Source organism: Nannospalax galili, unplaced genomic scaffold, assembly GCF_000622305.1.
Source record: "Nannospalax galili isolate Female #2095 unplaced genomic scaffold, S.galili_v1.0 scaffold54, whole genome shotgun sequence".
Taxonomy (NCBI): domain Eukaryota; kingdom Metazoa; phylum Chordata; class Mammalia; order Rodentia; family Spalacidae; genus Nannospalax; species Nannospalax galili.
Genome location: NW_008341028.1, coordinates 7,792,389 through 7,810,059, shown reverse-complemented (window position 1 = coordinate 7,810,059; position 17,671 = coordinate 7,792,389). Strand labels below are relative to the sequence as shown.

The 17,671-nt window shown below is 40.3% G+C and overlaps 1 protein-coding gene across 1 annotated transcript in view; it reads right to left on the bottom strand.

Annotated features, from left to right (window-relative positions):
* Positions 1 to 17,671, bottom strand: part of Iqch (IQ motif containing H) — a 222,292-nt gene that overhangs the window by 47,613 nt on the left and 157,008 nt on the right. Inside the window, exons 15-16 of the mRNA XM_017798967.2 lie at positions 17,324 to 17,444; positions 12,426 to 12,712 (exon numbers count right to left, since the gene is read on the bottom strand). Coding sequence (XP_017654456.1) covers positions 12,426 to 12,712; positions 17,324 to 17,444 — 408 coding nt within the window. The remainder of the gene's footprint in view (positions 1 to 12,425; positions 12,713 to 17,323; positions 17,445 to 17,671) is intronic.

Here is a 17,671-nt window from a genome sequence, read left to right as displayed (position 1 = left end):
AATGTTGGCAACTGATTGCTGCTAGATGAGGAAGAGTTGATCTTCCTAAAACAAGGAACTCTAGATAGGCTGACTAGATTCAGCAGATGGGCAAGCACCGGGGAACGGCTGGGGGCACCCACAACACAGTGGACAGTAACAGGGATGACAGAGTATATGGGCTCCAGTTGGGGGTAGGGAGGCTATGGGAGGATCCATTTGGGAAGTGGGTATATAGATGAATAAGATTGTTCAGATGTTCTGTATGATATACACACAAAAAATCAACAAATAAAAAATGAGTTATATTTGAGGAAGAAGCATAAAAATTTGCTTCATGTTAATTAGCAGTCAACTGTGAACCTAAAAATTTACAGCCAGTTTTGAAAGAGATACATCTTTACTATGGAAATTATTATTGAATATGTTAAAGCTGTAATGAAATGCTTCTTCTAATCATGTGGTTATTAAATAAATAATTTAAAAAAATAAAAAGATGCAGCTGGAGAGATGGCTCAGTGGTTAAGAGCACTGGCTGCTCTTGTAGAGGACTTGACTTTGGTTCCCAGCACCCACATGGCAGCTAACAAGCTTATGTCACCCTAGTTCCAGGGGGATCTGATACCCTCTTCTGGACTCTGTGGGCATTGCACACACATGGTGCACTTACATATATGCAGGCTAAACAATCATACACATAAACTAAAAAAATAAACAAATTTTAAATTATTGTTGCCACTTTGGAAAACAGTATGGAAGTTACTAAAAACCAAAATGAACAGAACTGTCAAATGGTCCATGAGTATGTATCCAAAGAAAATCAAACCATCTTGAAGAGATATTTGCACTTCTATGTTCATGGCAGTGTTAGTCACAATAGCTAAGATCTTGAAACAACTTTTTAATGAATGGATAAATAGCAGTGTACATACATACACACACATGCACACACATGGGGGACAGTAGAGGAGAGGAGAGGAGAGGAGAGGAGAGGAGAGAGAGAGAGAGAGAGAGAGAGAGAGAGAGAGAGAATGAGAATGAATTATTCCTTTAAGAACATGGGTGAACCTGGAGGACATTATGGTAAGTGAAATAGCTAGACACAGAAAGAGAAGCACACATGATCTCACCTATATGTGGAATTTAGAAATGTCAAACTTATAGAAAGAGAAAGTCGAAGGGCGGTTACCAAGGATCAGGAGGTAGGAGAGATAAATGGGTGATGGTTAAAGGGCATAGACCTTCAGTTAAAGATGAATAAGTTCTGGAGCCCTAAAGCATTGCATGTTGACTCTGGGTAATAAGGCTGTACACTTGAAGTGTTGGCATACACACCAGATGATGGATATGCTATCTGGTGTGATTATGGTAATCATTTCACAGTGCAGTATATACATCAAAATATCACATTGTGTACCTTAAATAAGTATAATGATTTTTGTCAGCTGTACCCTAATAAAGCTAAGGAGGAGGAAGGCAATCCTGCAGGGGAACCTTATCCTAAAAAGTGAGGTGACAGCTGAAGTAGGTAGGAGATGTTGGCATTATTTTTGTGATGCTAGGGGCAAGCTGCACACACTTGTGTCAGAGACTCTTTTGGTCTTTCTTAGCATCAACATGAAGCTTCTCCTCTCCCCCTACTCGTTGCTCTCCTGAATAGCACACAAATATGGGACCTTCTGAACAGTGCAGGGGCAGTGATCATGCACAGGTTTTCTCTGTTCTGGCAATGTTTCTGGTGATTAAATGAAAGACCTCCATGTTGAGAGGAAAGTATCTTGGTTTAATTTGAAAAGAAACAAGGCTCTCCACGGCGTGAGAGGGGCTAGAAGTCCCGAATAGGATAACTGGGTACAAACAGAAAAATAAAGCTGTTGTGGTTTAGAGGTGAAGTGCCTCCACAAAATGCTCATGTTTTGAAAGGTTGGTTCCCAGCTGGTAGTGCTGTCCTGGGGGGCGCTGGGAACTTTAGGTAGTGGGTATAGCTGAAAAGGCTCTCCACGGCGTGAGAGGGGCTAGAAGTCCCGAATAGGATAACTGGGTACAAACAGAAAAATAAAGCTGTTGTGGTTTAGAGGTGAAGTGCCTCCACAAAATGCTCATGTTTTGAAAGGTTGGTTCCCAGCTGGTAGTGCTGTCCTGGGGGGCGCTGGGAACTTTAGGTAGTGGGTATAGCTGAAGGAAGTAGGTTGCTGGAGCTATACTTGCCCCAAATTCTCTCTCTCTCTCTCCTGTCCACTATGTGGTAAAGAAACTCCTTGGCCTTAAGGCCTTAAGTGCCCACCATGGTGCTCTTCCCAAGTGAATGGGGCTGAGCAATCACAGACTCAACCCTCCAAAACTATGAACAAAAACATCTTTCCTCCCTTAGGGTTGTTTCTGTTGGGTGTTGGGTCCCAGGGACCTAAAAGTAACTAGTACAGAGATTTGTTATCTATAGATCCACTGACATCTCACCTGGGGGCTAAGGTTTATGCTTGGGTTCAGGATTCCTGAATGTCAAGATTTAGAATGTAAGGAAAAAATGAAATATTAAGAATAATCACAGAAGGTAATACTATTTACTGTATATAGTAAAGTTGGCCACTAGTTCACCTGCATAATGTGAAGAGAATTGTAATTTTAACTAGAAAAATCTGTCATCATGTCCTTGTGTTTATTGTAGAAGTCACTGCTCCATCATTATCATTGGTGTTACTTGTATATCACAGACCTCTGCCATTGACACAAAGATACAGACAGGCCTTCTAAAGGGACAAGTCTTTTTCTTTAATGCTTCAGAATCCTCTGGGATCTATTTTCCCTTCACTAGGTATTAAGTTGTGATTAACAATGTACCTATTATAGCATTTAAAAACACTGAATAATAGGCACTTCTGTTTATACCAAAGCCTTATTAAATTTTAATTTAGATATACGCCGTTAACCTTCTTATATATAAATAAAATACCTTCCCTAAAGAGAAAAAGTAAATCTCATTGAGTTCCCTTGGCGAACTCCTTATATATCTTGAATGCTAATTCAATTCAAATTTCACTCACAGTTTGAGAACCTGCTGAGGGTCTCTGTGACTGTTTTACATGTGGTTATGCTGTTTGATTTAATAACAACAGCACCTTGTATCTATCTGCTCAGCCTCTCAGAACATTCTGTGAGAAGCAGAATAGCAATTCTCCACTTGTTAACGATAAACCAAAGCTCAGTGAATTGTCTAAAGTATTATACTGGTCAGTGGGAAGAGTGAGGCCCATACTCATTAACACCACAAAATGTTTTCAGATGATTGCTCTGTTGCAGGATGATACCTATATTTTAAAACTCTGAGAAATAGTTTTTAGAATATATGTACTATGGTTTGATATAGTGTCAAAGGGCTCAGGTATTGAAAGCTCAGTCCCTGATGCAACTCGCATTCAGAGGTAGGACTTTGGGATGTGACTGGATCACAAATGGATTAATGGAATCAAAATTTGATTCACTGTGGGGAGATATTGCAACTGAGAATGGTGGGCCTAGTTGGGGGATATAGGTCATGGGGCACGTCTTTGAAGGATGCATCTTGTTCTCTGACCATTGTGCATGATACTCAGTTTTGCTTCAGATCCACAGTGATAGAGCCAGCTGACCACAGATTGAGATCTCTAAACTGCAATCCAAAGTTATTCCTCTCTTTACATTCTTTCCCCAGGCACAGGGGGAAACTTTCATCGGCAAACTGTCTGACCATCAAAATACGATATGTAGTCTGGCAGATATCTGGGACTCCATTTTTGTCTTTCCTCACAAGTTTTACCTTGTGGCAAGTCTCATTTCCACTTGTGGCTCCCCTAGGGATGAGGGGCCATTACTAAGTACTTGTAGCCATTTTTCATCTCAGCTCTTAAAGGTTGGATTTGGGCTAGTAGTGCAGTATGGCAGGCTCTGGACTTAATCACCAGCATAGCAAGAAACAAAGTAAAAATATTTCATTTATTTCCCCTTTTTTCTTTTTTAAATTGTAACAATGCTCATAAATGATATGATGGTTTTAAAAGTTCACAATGATTAGGAATGGAGAGAGAGTTCAGTGATAAAATGCTTGCTGCACAAGCCGGAGGACTTGAATTCAATCCCCAGCACCTATGTATAAAAAAAAAAACCAAGTGTGGTGGTGAGTACCTATAATGCCAGCCATCAAGAAGCAGAGTCAGGAGGATCCCTGGAACTTACTAGCCAGGCAGTCTAGCTGAATTGGCAAGCTCTAGGTCTGGTGAGAGATGCTGTCTCAAGAATAAAATGAGGGTAGAGAATGATTGAGAAAGACACCCAGTATCAACCTCTGGCCTTCACACAGATGCATACCTCCCCCATGTACACACACACACACACACACACACACACAGAGAGAATTTTTTAATCTGGGATTTTTTTTTTTTTTTTGGTCTTTTTGAGATAGGGTCATAGCTTCCCCAGCTGGCCTGGAATTTTCTATATAGACCAGGTTTCATAGCATCATGTTCTTTTTAAAAATTTGGCCTTTTGGATGCAAGGTCTTCCTGTAGCCCCAGCTGACTTAGAACTCACTATGTAGACCAGGTTGGCCATGAACTCAGAGAGATCGACCTGTCACTGCCTCCTGAGTGCTGGGATCAAAGGTGTGCACCACCATGCATGGCATTAATCGGGGAATTTCAACAGAAAGCATCTGTGTGCACCACCATGCATGGCATTAATCGGGGAATTTCAACAGAAAGCATCTGTGCACTTTTTTTCAAATGTCATATAAATTCATATCTATATGGGGTAAAACATGTTTGTAAGACATAGATTTTCATCTTTCTCCATATGTGTTGTGTGTGTTTATTCTTTTACCACCACCCTTGGCAACCTCTTCCTGCTTAGAATATGTTCTTTCTTACATTCCTTCAAACTTAATTTCTCAGCTCCAATCCCACCTACTCTGTAAAAAACCTTTCTTGATTGTTCCAAACAGAAGGGATCTTGCTCTTGTCTGGATTCATACAGCAAGTCACTTGGCAGTTAAACTGACATTAGCTTTTTGATGTCTCTTTTATTGTTCTTTATAACTGTCATTTAAGTGTTTTCTTGTGATTCATTTTTCAAGCTTGTCTCCCCAGCTAGATCATGAACTCCCTGAGGGCAGGCACCTTCCTATCTCTAGGATCTTTGCAGTTTCTCTAGTATCTGCAATAATGACATGTAGATAATAGATGCTCAGTAAACACTTGTTTCTTTAGTGTTTCCCCAAAATGAGTAAACTCAAAAGATCTGGATTGCCTAGGCATTCCAAAAGTCTACCAATCAACAAATGGTAACTAAGTAGTTAACCTAAAGGGATCATCACTGTGTTAAATATAAAGAAGTGAAGATTGAAAGCAAGGCTCAATTTATTTTCTAGATGCTCTGAAAATTCATGGAGGTAATAGGTATACCCATACTAATGAGAGTACAGACAACTGTGCACACATATGAAACTAGATGACAAATCCTAAGTATCTAGCAGGAACATGGCTTGTTTATCTCTGCTTCCTTAATAGGGAGCATCCAGAGTGGGATGTCTTTGATCAAGCACTACGTCAAGCCCTCCTCAGTCTAAAGCTGTTGGTAGGAACTTTGTGTTCCTCCTAGAACCCAGGAGATACTGTCCATTAATGACCCTGGCTCTAGAACCCAGCAGGATTTGGAAATAGTGCTTGCTGCTGTTTGATTAAGGTTTGGATCCCTTCACTATAGCCTGAGGCGGAACCCCGCCCTAACCTTGGGTAAAAAGGCCACACCTGCAACAGGACTACCATGTAGCTCTATCTTCTAAAACATCATGTATTTTGTAAGAAGTTTCGGAAGGCCTGGAATCTCCCCATTTCTAGAATCCTGAAATCTTAGACTATCTCACCCTTCTGGAAACCACTGGAAGCCATCTGTATGTACCATGTTCCATCAGCTCCATTTCCCAAGGACTGGCCCTCTTCCTTTTATTCCCAAATGATACTGCTGTGTTCTGCCTGATGCTCCCAATTTTATTTATTTTTATTTTTTGAAACTGGATCTCAATTATTTAGCCCTGGCTGGCTTCTAGCCTCCTGAGTGCTAGGATTATAGGCATGTTACTACAATGCCTGGCTTCTAATATTTCAATCAAACATTTCTAAAAGCCATTCTCCCAATCTGCCGCCTTAGACACTCATTCTCATCTCCTGGGGGTGACAGAATTTTCCATCTTCTTATCTGGAGTTGATTTATAGTTGTGAGCACGTCCTTGGTGCACCTCTCTAATTTATCTGCTTCTCCCTGGCTCCTGGTCCCCTTTGCTCCTACCATGCCAGCATGGTAAATTATAGGTCCCAGCTGGGGCTAGCCAGCAAGGAGGGATCTAAAGGAATGCAGTCACTTCAGTTTTCTGCTCCTCGTGCCTATTGCAAGATGTATGCACGAGAGTAAAATCATGCAGGTAAAAGTGCTTTGCAGACTGTAACATGCCACAAAAATTTATGTTAATCATCAGTTATGTTTCTCTGATTAGAAATGTAATCCATGGCTATGTTTACTCTTGAAAATGCAAGTGCAGGGACTACGGTATAATTAGCATATTACAAGGCCCTGGTTTCAACTCCTAGCTCCAAAGAAAATGAATATAAACATAAATTACACTAAAAAAAGCTATAAAAGGAAAATGCAGAAAGCAAGCACAAAAACCAAAATAACAGCCATCTTCTGTATTAGTTTCTTATTTCTGATGTAACAAATTGCCACAAGTTTACTGGCTTAAAGCAGCACAAATACATTGTTTCATCGTTTTGTAGACCAAAATCCCCTGGAGGCTCTTCTCTTGCTTTTTCTGGTTTCCAGAAATTGATGTTGTTTGTTGGCTTCCTCCAAGTTCAAAGTCAGTACTGTAACATCTCTTTCTTTCCCATTAAAACCTTCCTGCCTCCTTCTTAAAAGGAACCTGTGATTACACTGGGTCCCCTAGATAACCCAAGATAGTTCCTATCTCAAATGTTGAATTCAGAACTTGGTTACATCTTCAGAGTCCTTCTGATATGTAAGGTATCATTCATAAGTTTCAGGGATAAAGGCATGAACATCCTTTGGGACCATTACTCTGTATATCAAACCCCCAATCTTCCCATCCAAAAATAATCACATGTAATGTTTTAGTGTATATATTTAGGATCTTTTTGCTCTGCATATGTATATACAGTCTTGTGTTTTTTTTTTTTTTTTTTTTTTTTATTGAGACAGGGTCTCCCAAAACTGGCCTGGAATTCACTATGTAAATCAGGCTAACCTTGATTTCACAGAAATCTACCTGCCTCTACCTCCTAAGGACTGGGATTAAAGGAGTGTGCCAACACACATGGCTTAGTCTTTTTTGTGAAATTATATAATATTACATATATTGTTTGTGGTCTGCTTTTTACTCTTCTATTCCTAGATTAACGTTTTCTTTTAAATATTATTAAAAACATGAGTTTTAATATAATTGCATTCAATTCCATTTGTGTATAATACTTTGTTTAATTTTTTTTCTATTACTGGACTTTGAAATATTTATATTTTGTGATATATATACATAAATCTTTGTGATTATTTTCTTTTCATAATTTTTCAAAAGTGGATGCCTCTTAAAATTTGAATTTTCTGATACAGAAAATAGAAGCACTATGAAAATATTATTGTAGCAAATAATTTTCTGAACTGAAAATTTCCTTACAAGTTAAAGCTAACCTGTTCACTTTGCAACTGAGAAAAAAGAAGGCTAGACAAAATGATAAATTCAAAATAATGTAACAGCAAAGAATTAGATCTGACTCAACTTTGGTGTGGTGAAAAACTTTACAAAAAAAGCACAAATGATAGGCTTTGGCACCTGAGTCATAAGGCCTGGGCTTGGGGCATAATGCAGCAGGTGAAGCAGATGGCAGAAGCACTTGGGAGATTGGACCCATTAAAGAAATGACTAAATTGAACAAATTAAATAGACTGTAACTGAAGACACTCCTGTTTCTTACTCTTGGTGAAATAATTTATTCTTACTTTAAAATATTTATTATTTCTATTTATTTTATGTATATGAGTGTATTGCTTGCACGTGTGTTGTGAAATGCCTGTGGAGGTCAGAAGAGGGCATCGGATCCCCTGGAACTGGAGTTATAGATGGCTATAAATTGCCATGTGGGTGCTGGGAATAGAACCTGGTTTCTCTGCAAGAGCAGTCAGTGCTCTTAACTGCTGAGCCATTGCTCCAGCCCCTACTCTTACTTTTAAACATGGAAAAGGTATCTAGAAAGAATTTTGAGGTATTGGAATATTACTGGAGATATTGGTAGGAACTCATAGTTTTAAAAGCTACATACTGATAGATTTAGGAATAGTTACAGATTCTTGTATGTATCTGTATGTGACAATGTATGTAGATGGAGATACATGTGTGTGTATATACCTATAATTCACATATCTCCTAGTTCTGTCTATTGAAAGGTCCCAGAAACAATGATGTCCAGTAGCAATGACAACACTAAGGCCCCAGTCCTGATACCTTCCTACACTAAAGAAGTCAGGGCTTTTGGGTTCTTAGCTTCTTTTTAAAAGTTCATCTCTCTCTCTCTCTCTCTCTCTCTCTCTCTCTCTCTCTCTCTCCATCCATCTGTCTGTCTATCTGTCATCTATCTATTTATTTGAGGGAAAGCATGTGTGCCACAGTGCATATATAGTAGTCAGAGGACAACTTGCAGGAGTGCTCTACTTCCACAGTATGAGTCCCAAGGATCGAACTCAGGTCATCAGGTTTGGCAGCAACTGCCTTATCCGATCAAGCCATTTTGCTGACCCCCTGCTTTCTTGATCCTTGCTGTGACACAGGGAAATCACAAAATGAATTTAGAATATTGCATTGTATCAGAATGTGAGACAATGCTTAAAGAGTGATAAAAACACATCAAAAGGATAAAGGAGCCACCATAAAGGGTCTCCCCTGGTCAAACATGGGACAGTTTATATATCAAAGGAAGAAAAATATCAAAATACAACCCATTTAAATAAAACAGGAACCCATGAGTTCATGCTAATACAAATATTATACATGCATACACAATACATACAGGAAAGTTAAGAAGGAAAAACCCTTGCAGCAAACTGCCAACTAGTGAATGTAGAGAGGATGGCGTGATAGTTAGTGCTAATTGTCAGCTTGATAAAATCTAGGCTAATCCAGGAGATGGGCCTCTGGGCGTGGCTGTGGGGGATTATACTGTGTTAACTGAGGTGGGACCCCCCCTCCACGGGTAGTACCATTCTCCAGCTGGGACTCTAGACTGCATAACCAGAAAAAAGAGGCTGAACAGCAGCATTCATGCCTCTCTGCTTCCCTGTCGTGGGAGCTTCTTCAAGCTCTTATCTCTCTGACCTCTTTGCCATGATGGGCTGTGAGCCAGAATCAACTTTCTCCCTTGAGTTGCTTTTGTTGGAGTGTTTCACCACAGCAACAGGAAAAGAAACTAAGGAAGATGGAAAGAGAAAATGCCATTATAATTGGGGTAGTTGATTTAGAGAATGACGGGCCCTGGATGTTAAGCTTAGAATTTGATGAGGGTTTGATTATCTCTCCCCACAAAATATTGCAAAGGAAAAAGTGATGGTATGAGAGAGAGAGACAGAGAGACAAGAGACAGGGAACACAGTGACAATGTGACAATGTGGGAGAAAGCATTTGCAATGTGTAGATTAAAGAATGAGTTCTTTATACATAAAGTACTTCATAACTCAGTTTAAAAGGGGCAGAAAACATGACCGGGCAATTAAATAAAGAGTAGATAGGCAGAAGGGCTAAGAAACATGAGACGCTGTTTATCATCAGTAATAAATACCAAGTAAAACAAGAAAATTCTTATCTGCTAAACATGTAAAGAGAGAAAGAGCGAGCAAGTGAGCGAGAGACAGAGAGAGAGAAGCTGGTAATATGTCTGTCCATCTCTTCACTGGCATCACAAGGTAGGCCAGCTAAAATAAAATGAAGGTGATTTCTGTAGTTATATCACTTGCAAACTAGTTCCAGAATATGCCTACAATTTGCAAATTCTGATGCACAGAGAGAGAATGAACATACTTCCTTTGTTACTGTAGGAATGCCTTTTGGGTGGTCGCTGGGAATGTCATCTACTGTAACTGTAACACACACGACCATATACTCAAATACTAATGGTAAAGGACAAGAATTCATAATATGAAAAAAATCAGTCATATATATATGGATATATATGTGTACATCTGTATATCTACACACACACACATATATATATATATATATTCATCCAACCAACTCTGAGCTCTTCCTCTAAATAGCTTGACACCTTCCCGCATCTGCTAGAACATCTGTACTCTTTACTCATTCATTTAGCCAATATTTACTGAACATCTATATTGATCCAGGGCAGAGATAAGGCTTATCAGATAATGGGGAGCACAAAAAGACATAGAGAGATTATATTCTATAGAGGGAGACACATATTAATCAGATAATTATATAAACAAGTTTAAAATAGCCACTGGGATAAGTGATAGGAAAAGAATGGTACCTAATGATAAGAGAACCTAAAACAGGGATTTGACATTGTCAAGAAAGTCAGGAAGGGCTTCCCTAAGCAAGTGTGGCCTGAGATGAAATATGATGGGTAGGAATGAGTGTCAGTCAGAAGAGGCAAGAATCAGGGGTGGGGATGGTGCAAGCCTGTAACCTCAGTACTTGGGATGCCAAGGCAGGAAGATCAAGTTTGAAGCCAGCCTGGGCTATATAGTAAGACTCTGAGAATAGTATTTCAGGCTGAGGTGCAACATATATGCAGGCCTTCCAACAAAGGGTAGTATGATGAACAAGAGAGACTGAGGAAAGCTGTGGGGATAGACAATAAAGAGAAAGGCAGAGATTTAGAGTAAGAGAAGGCTGGTCAGGCCCACAGGACTAGCCAAGTGATGAGTGAGATCTTTCTCTCAGAAGCCCATATGGGTGGTAAACCTAGAGAACAAACATTGTGTTTGGATGAGATTTCTTTCCTGTGTGCAAGTCTCCATATACCAAATTCAAATAATTAAGAACAACCAGTCAGCTGTTCGTATAGTTCCATCTTCCCTATCACCCCAGGAACCAGAAATTTCATCTTTCTTTCTCAGGGCACATGCTGGGAAGGTGCAGCCTCCCGGCTTCCCTGCCGCTCCAGTCTTTCACCAGGGGCTGTTGTTTCTGTCCTCTCTCTACCTCAGGTAGGTCTGAAAGCCTTTCAGTTCGTTCTTTGCTCTCAATTGTGGGCATCTGGGAACAGAATGTAAAACCAATGGTGGCAAATGGAAAATGGTTATTGAACAAGCCCCAAACTGCCCCGAACATAAACTCTTGCTTTGAAACTATCATCTGACTGAAATAGTAAAGCATAAGACTGAGGATAATGAGCATAAAATGACTAAAGTATATTTACAATATTTATACTCTGCGCCAGAAGATTTGGAGAGAGGGAAACTGGAAGGCCATTCCAACCTGGACAGAGGTCTAGATACCCCATATGAAAAGAGAAGCAGCTTAAACAGAATTTAAACACAATTTAGAGGGAAAAAGCATGCCAAACAGCTTAAAAGCTATTTGTAGAGAATATTACACACCAGAGCCACACATGTGTATATGAAGAATATAACAGATGTAATCTTGAATAAGCAAAAGCACAGTATTCACAGCATTGAATAATTACATACATATATAATTATATATATATATGATGTTGCAATCTCTGAGATACTTAATACATAGAATGAAATCATATATTATTTCTGGGTACCTCTCAGTACACTAAAAGTATAAAGATGTATAAAGGAATCAAACCCTTAACTTTAAGAGGGGAGTTCCTACCTATACACAGAGAGGAAGAAGAGTCAAGCATTCAGTGAGGTGCCGTAGACATCACTTTATTTCTTAAGCAGGGATGGTAATATGATATTGACCGTGTGGTTACTTAGATCTTTTTTTTATGTTTCTGAAATATTTCTAATGTGTGTTTTAAAGAAAATACTGACAACCTAAGTTGTTGGTGAGCTATACAAAAGAAAAAGAACAGATATAAGGGCTCTTAACTCCTTTCTAGTGATTAGTTTTCTATTTAAGAACAGGCTTTAGATAGATTCAGTCCCTGGACAATGTAAAATAGTTTCCCAATAAGATACAGACATCACACTAATGGGCAGGACTGAGGGAACAACTAACAGAGATGTACATGAATGCGGGTACTTTGACCCTGTAGTTTTAGATAGAAAGACTCGTGTCCCACAGGTCAGCCTGGACGGCATAGATGCAGATTTACAGTCAGCTCCTCAGAGCATGGTGAGCCCTTGCTGCTCCCAGCTACTGTCTGCTGCATGACTGTGAAGGGTATTCTAGTGTTTGATGTGCCATCTATTCAACTTACCTGCTGCTGTAAGGTGATTGGATCAATAAAAGTCACCAGATCTATAGAAAAGTAACCAACCACATCTTTCTTTTTGCAGGCATTTCCAATTTGGAGGCACAAAGAAATGAGAACTTGGGGGTCCACTGAGGTCTGAGGCATAGTGGTGCCAGAAGAAATAAAGGGGCCATCAGCATGAAACTGGTCCCCTGTGGACAGCACTCTGACTTCTCCATCAGGCTCTATCAACATGTCTACGGTCAAGTTGGTGACACTGTCCACTGGTGGGTAAGCTTCGATCACGCCCCCTGGTGGGAAAATCATGGAGTAGATGAAAGGACACAGTCAAGAGAAAGGCACCCATTTAGAGCAGAATGAAATGCCTAGGTTTGGACTCAGATCCTGCCCTTGTCATATCTTGGGAGACTAGGAAAAATAACTTCAAATTATTATTTACTTTTCTTCATCTGTAAAATTGGGGTGTAATAAAACCTACATCACCAGGATTATGAGCAAATCTCTCTGAGGGAATTAATTGCCCATTGTCGACTCTTTGTATCTGAATGAGCAGAGTGCTCATTCTGCTCAGCATTATTGCTTTCCCGGTGTTCGACAGGTGTGAGCTTTTAACAGGCATAGAGAACACTGGACATCATGCCAGCCAGAGGCTCCCTAAAGAAAGTCAGCTATAGGGACTAGAGATGGCTCAGTTGGTAAAATACTTGCCATGAAAGCATGAAGGCTTGAGTTCAATCCCCAGCACCTATGAAAAACTGTGTGCAGTGGTATGTGCCGTAATCTTATTCCTGGGGAGACAGAGGCAGGAGGATCCCTGGGGCTCGCTGGCTGTCAGCAAGCTTCAAGTTTTGTAAGAAGCTTTGTCCAAAAAATAAGGTATAAGGGCTGGAGAGATAGTTCAGCAGTTGAGAGCACTGGCTGATTTTGCAGAGGACCCAGGTTTGAGTCCCAGCAACCACATGGCAGCTAACAATTGTTCTTAACTCCAATTCCAGAGAATCTGACACCCTCTTCTGGTATCCACAGGCTCCTACACACATGTGGTGCACATAAGGTCATGTATACACATAAATCATGCATACACACAAATAAAATAAATAAGTAAATAAATAAGAATAAAGTGGAGAGCAATCAAAGAAGACACCCAACATCAACTTCTGACTGCTACAAGAATGGTACATACACATATATGCACATCACACACACACACACACACACACATTTAAAAAACAAACTATAAAATATTATTTAAAAATAGAACCAGTAGGTCAGGGTTGGTGATACATACCTGTAATCTCAGCACTCAGGAGGCTGAGGCAAACGGGTTGCCATGAGTACAAGATTAGCCTGGGCTACAAGTACATTCCAGGCCAGTCTGAACTACAGTGTGAAGTCATATCTCAAACAAACCAATATACACAACACACATACACACATACACACACACACACACACACACACACACACACACACACACACACGCACACACTGAGAATGTGAGTGATCAGCAGGATATGCTGTTTTTTCTGAGTAATGGTTGGGCGGTGGCTCTGTTCATCTCTACCAGCCACAACTGCAGTAGCATAATGGTTAAATTCTGAGATTTTGGTGGTTCTCAAAGGCAATGATCTGCTTCTTGATGCAAGAGGCACTTTCTTTAATGTCTATGAATTTGGTCAGGGTAGCCCTAATGAATGCTGCATTTCAGAAGGAGAACTGATTTTGGAAGGTGCATATTCAACCTCCAAATTTATTTGTTAGGTTTGTTCGAGATGTTCTTCTCTTTGGGGCTGAAAAGATGGCTCAGCAGTTAAGAGTACTAGTTGTTCTTACAGAGGACCCAGCGCCTACATGCTTACAACAGTCTCTAACTTCAGTTCCAGGGGATCAGACATCCTCTTCTGGTTTCCACAGGCATTGCACACACACATAGTGCATTTAAATACATGCAGACAAAACACTCATAAACATAAAAGGTTTAAAAAAATTAAAAACATATTCTTTGCAAAAGAGGCCCGCCATAGTGTGCTCTTGAATACCAGTTGTTGGGGTTTAGTAAGAAAAATGCAGTCAAACAAAACCCAAACCTAGTGAATCTCTCTGGTTTAGTTGACTTAGTGGCTTTGGCTGTCACTTACACTTTGAAAGGGAATGTATCGATGTCCTTTATGACTTGCAGGATTTCTTTACCTATATTATTTCAAACATACTCCATTACATTGTCTTCTCAGCACCATGACCATAACCTCTCACTGTTGTCTTTTTTTCCTTTCTTTTTTTTTAAATTTAAAAAAGAGTTTCATGCAGGCCAAGGTGGCCACAGACTCACTATATAGCTAAGGTTGGCCTTGAACTACTGATCCTCCTGCCTCCACCTCCCAAATGCTGAGATTATGCACATGTGCCACTGGTCCCAGCTTAACATATTTTAGAGATGAGGTAATATGATGTAGAAAGCGAAACTTTTTTATTTTATGTGTATGAGTGTATTGTCTGTATGTATGTGAGTGCACTGTGTCATGCAATTCCGTGGAGGTCAGAAGAGGGCCTTGGATTCCCCTGGAACTGGAGTTAAGGACAGTTCATAGCTACCATGTGGGTGCTGGGAATCAAACCCAGGTCCTCTGCAAGAGCAGTCAGTGCTCTTAACCCCTGAGCCATCTCTCCAGTCCCCCTTTTTTCCTTTCAAAGCAATTAATTTTTTTTCAAAAAAGTATTGCCTTTTTTCTAAGTCTGTAACAATGTAGAAACCAAAACTGTAGCACATTTTGTGGCCTTAAGCACACTCATGAGAACAGACATGGAATGGAACAGGTACTAGTGGGAACTGGTGAGAGACTATAACCTTATAGTCAGAGTTAGGGGGTGGAGCCCACTCGGCCAGAAACACAGAGGGCCTGAGCACCAGGCTCAGTGTCACACAGAAGCTTCTAAAGTACATTACTTACAAGAACCAGATTTTAAAATCATCCGGCTGTGTTCTCATTCACTACTTAGGTGTGATATGATTTTTTCCCCTTGTCATTTGTTATATCTCTGAGCTTCAGTTTCTTCATCTGAAAATTGGGTTAATAAAGTCTTTTCTGCCTCCCACCCATAAACACAGCATTTATAACATGACTGAGGAAAAAAGGAGGAAGATGAATAGGAGATGATGGAGGTGAAGGTCAGTAGCTCAGGGGAAATAGTGACTGGGAATTCACATGAAATGAGATCATTTAGAGCAAGGTTTTGAAGGCTGACCTTGGCAGTATGGAAACTCTAACACGCTGTCCTGAGTGGACCTGGAGACTTTTATGATTTTTCCTCTTCACTGAAAAAAATCCCTTATTTTAAACTTTTTTTGTTTGCTTCCTTGTGGAATACACTGCATTTTCTTCCATTTAACAATTGGAGTTGATTTTCTTACATTTATTTATTTTTGTCCGTGGATGCATGTGGAAATTTGTTGATTCATAGACTTTTAGAGATGAGAGGACACTGTAACAAACACACACATACACACACACACATACACATGCAAATACAGACATACACATATACACATATGCACAAATGCATACATATACACACATACAGACACATACAAATACACACACACACACAAATCCTTTTTGGCATTTTTGGTTAGATGGCTGGCATCCAACCTCTTGTTTAAATAATTCATTACCAGGGCATCTGCCACAGTCTGCCCAGCCAATGCATTCAACAACAAACAGGCCTATCCTTTCTGACCCTCTCACATACATTGGGCTGAGCTGCTGTGTTCCTTGATGAATATACTGACTGGCACTGGACAAGACTCCTGCAGTAACATAGAGGTAGACTTTATGGGCCCTTCTATGTTTTAGGGTGTCCCAGTCTTTTGTTCCTCAGGTTCCCCCTATTTCAAACAAGGGTGATAGCAGTAGCCACCTCATTAGATTGATAGGAGGATTAAATAAGTTAATGTGTGTCTACTTAGGAGGATGTCTGGCATGCAATACCCACTGTGTGTGCTCAGTATGTTATCATCAGTGTGCTATTATCATTATTGTGCTGTTGCTTTAACTTGGCATAGCGTTATCATTTTATCATTATATATTAATGCTAATGTATTATTACTGTTATCGTCACTCAACAGCAGTGAGTACAGTACAAAGATGACTTCTGTGGTCTGTTAAGCAGCTCATATATATAAGCACGTGCACCTTCCATTGCAACCTCCGGGAGGGAGAGAAGGCCCTTGCCTGGATGTGCCTTTGTGTGGCACCCCGGGGGCCTCTGAGACTGGAGATAAGCTTCATTTGTTCTGTTCCTTCCCTCATCAGTCATGGACCTCCCAATGTCATTAAAAATGAGGATGAGGAAGGAAGGAAGGGGACGATGAAGGGAACGGAGGCTGATTTTATGCCTAGACTGTAGAGGATTCTCGTTTGGAAATGCTACCTTTCTGAACTGGACACGAGGCCATTTCTGCTTTCCTAGAAAATGGGAACAAAAACTAGCTTTTAGTAAAGGTCTGTTATGTATCAGAATCTGTGGTAGAAAGTTTCACCTTTATCACTGAATCTCCCAAACAACCATATGTAGGTAAGTAAGGAAACTGGATCTCTGAAGGCTTAAGAGCCTCATTCAAGGTCATGGATGTGGTTTAGAGCCAAGCCTTCCTCTCAGAAGAGCCTGGGATCCTGAGATCCGCTTGGCATGCTTGGCATGCTCAGTTCCTGTTTACTTAAAGGAGGCTGGGTGCAAGATAAATATTTAGGCAAAGCTTGAAAAAGAATGAAGTCAGCTGTAGGAACATTTCTAAACCAACATGGGCTGATGTAGAGTGTTTGAATTGGCCTTGGCTTGACCTCAAACTAGAACCTAAGCTTATGCAGACTGATCCTCAATAGAAACTTTGCAGTCTTATTTACCTTGAGTGAGAAATGTTTGGAGGAATTTCCTCCATGTCGGGAACTGTTTCTCATTGACTGGCTGTGCGTGCTGTGCTAAAATGCCCGCCAGCTCCTCAGAGATCTTCACCAGAGCTGGCTCCTGCAGAAACAAATTAAATAGAACCACAAGCAATTTTACTACAGAAATGAAAACTGCTTGTGGAGTGATTAAAAACCAGGCCTCCAACAGGCAAAAAAAATGTGGTTACTGTTTACCCAGAGTCAGAAAGCCATTTTGAGATTTTTCTATTTTTCTGGCCATTTCACTTTTCATATTTCGGAGTGATTTGCCCCCCCCCCCCCCCCCCCGCCTTTCTCCCTCTGTTT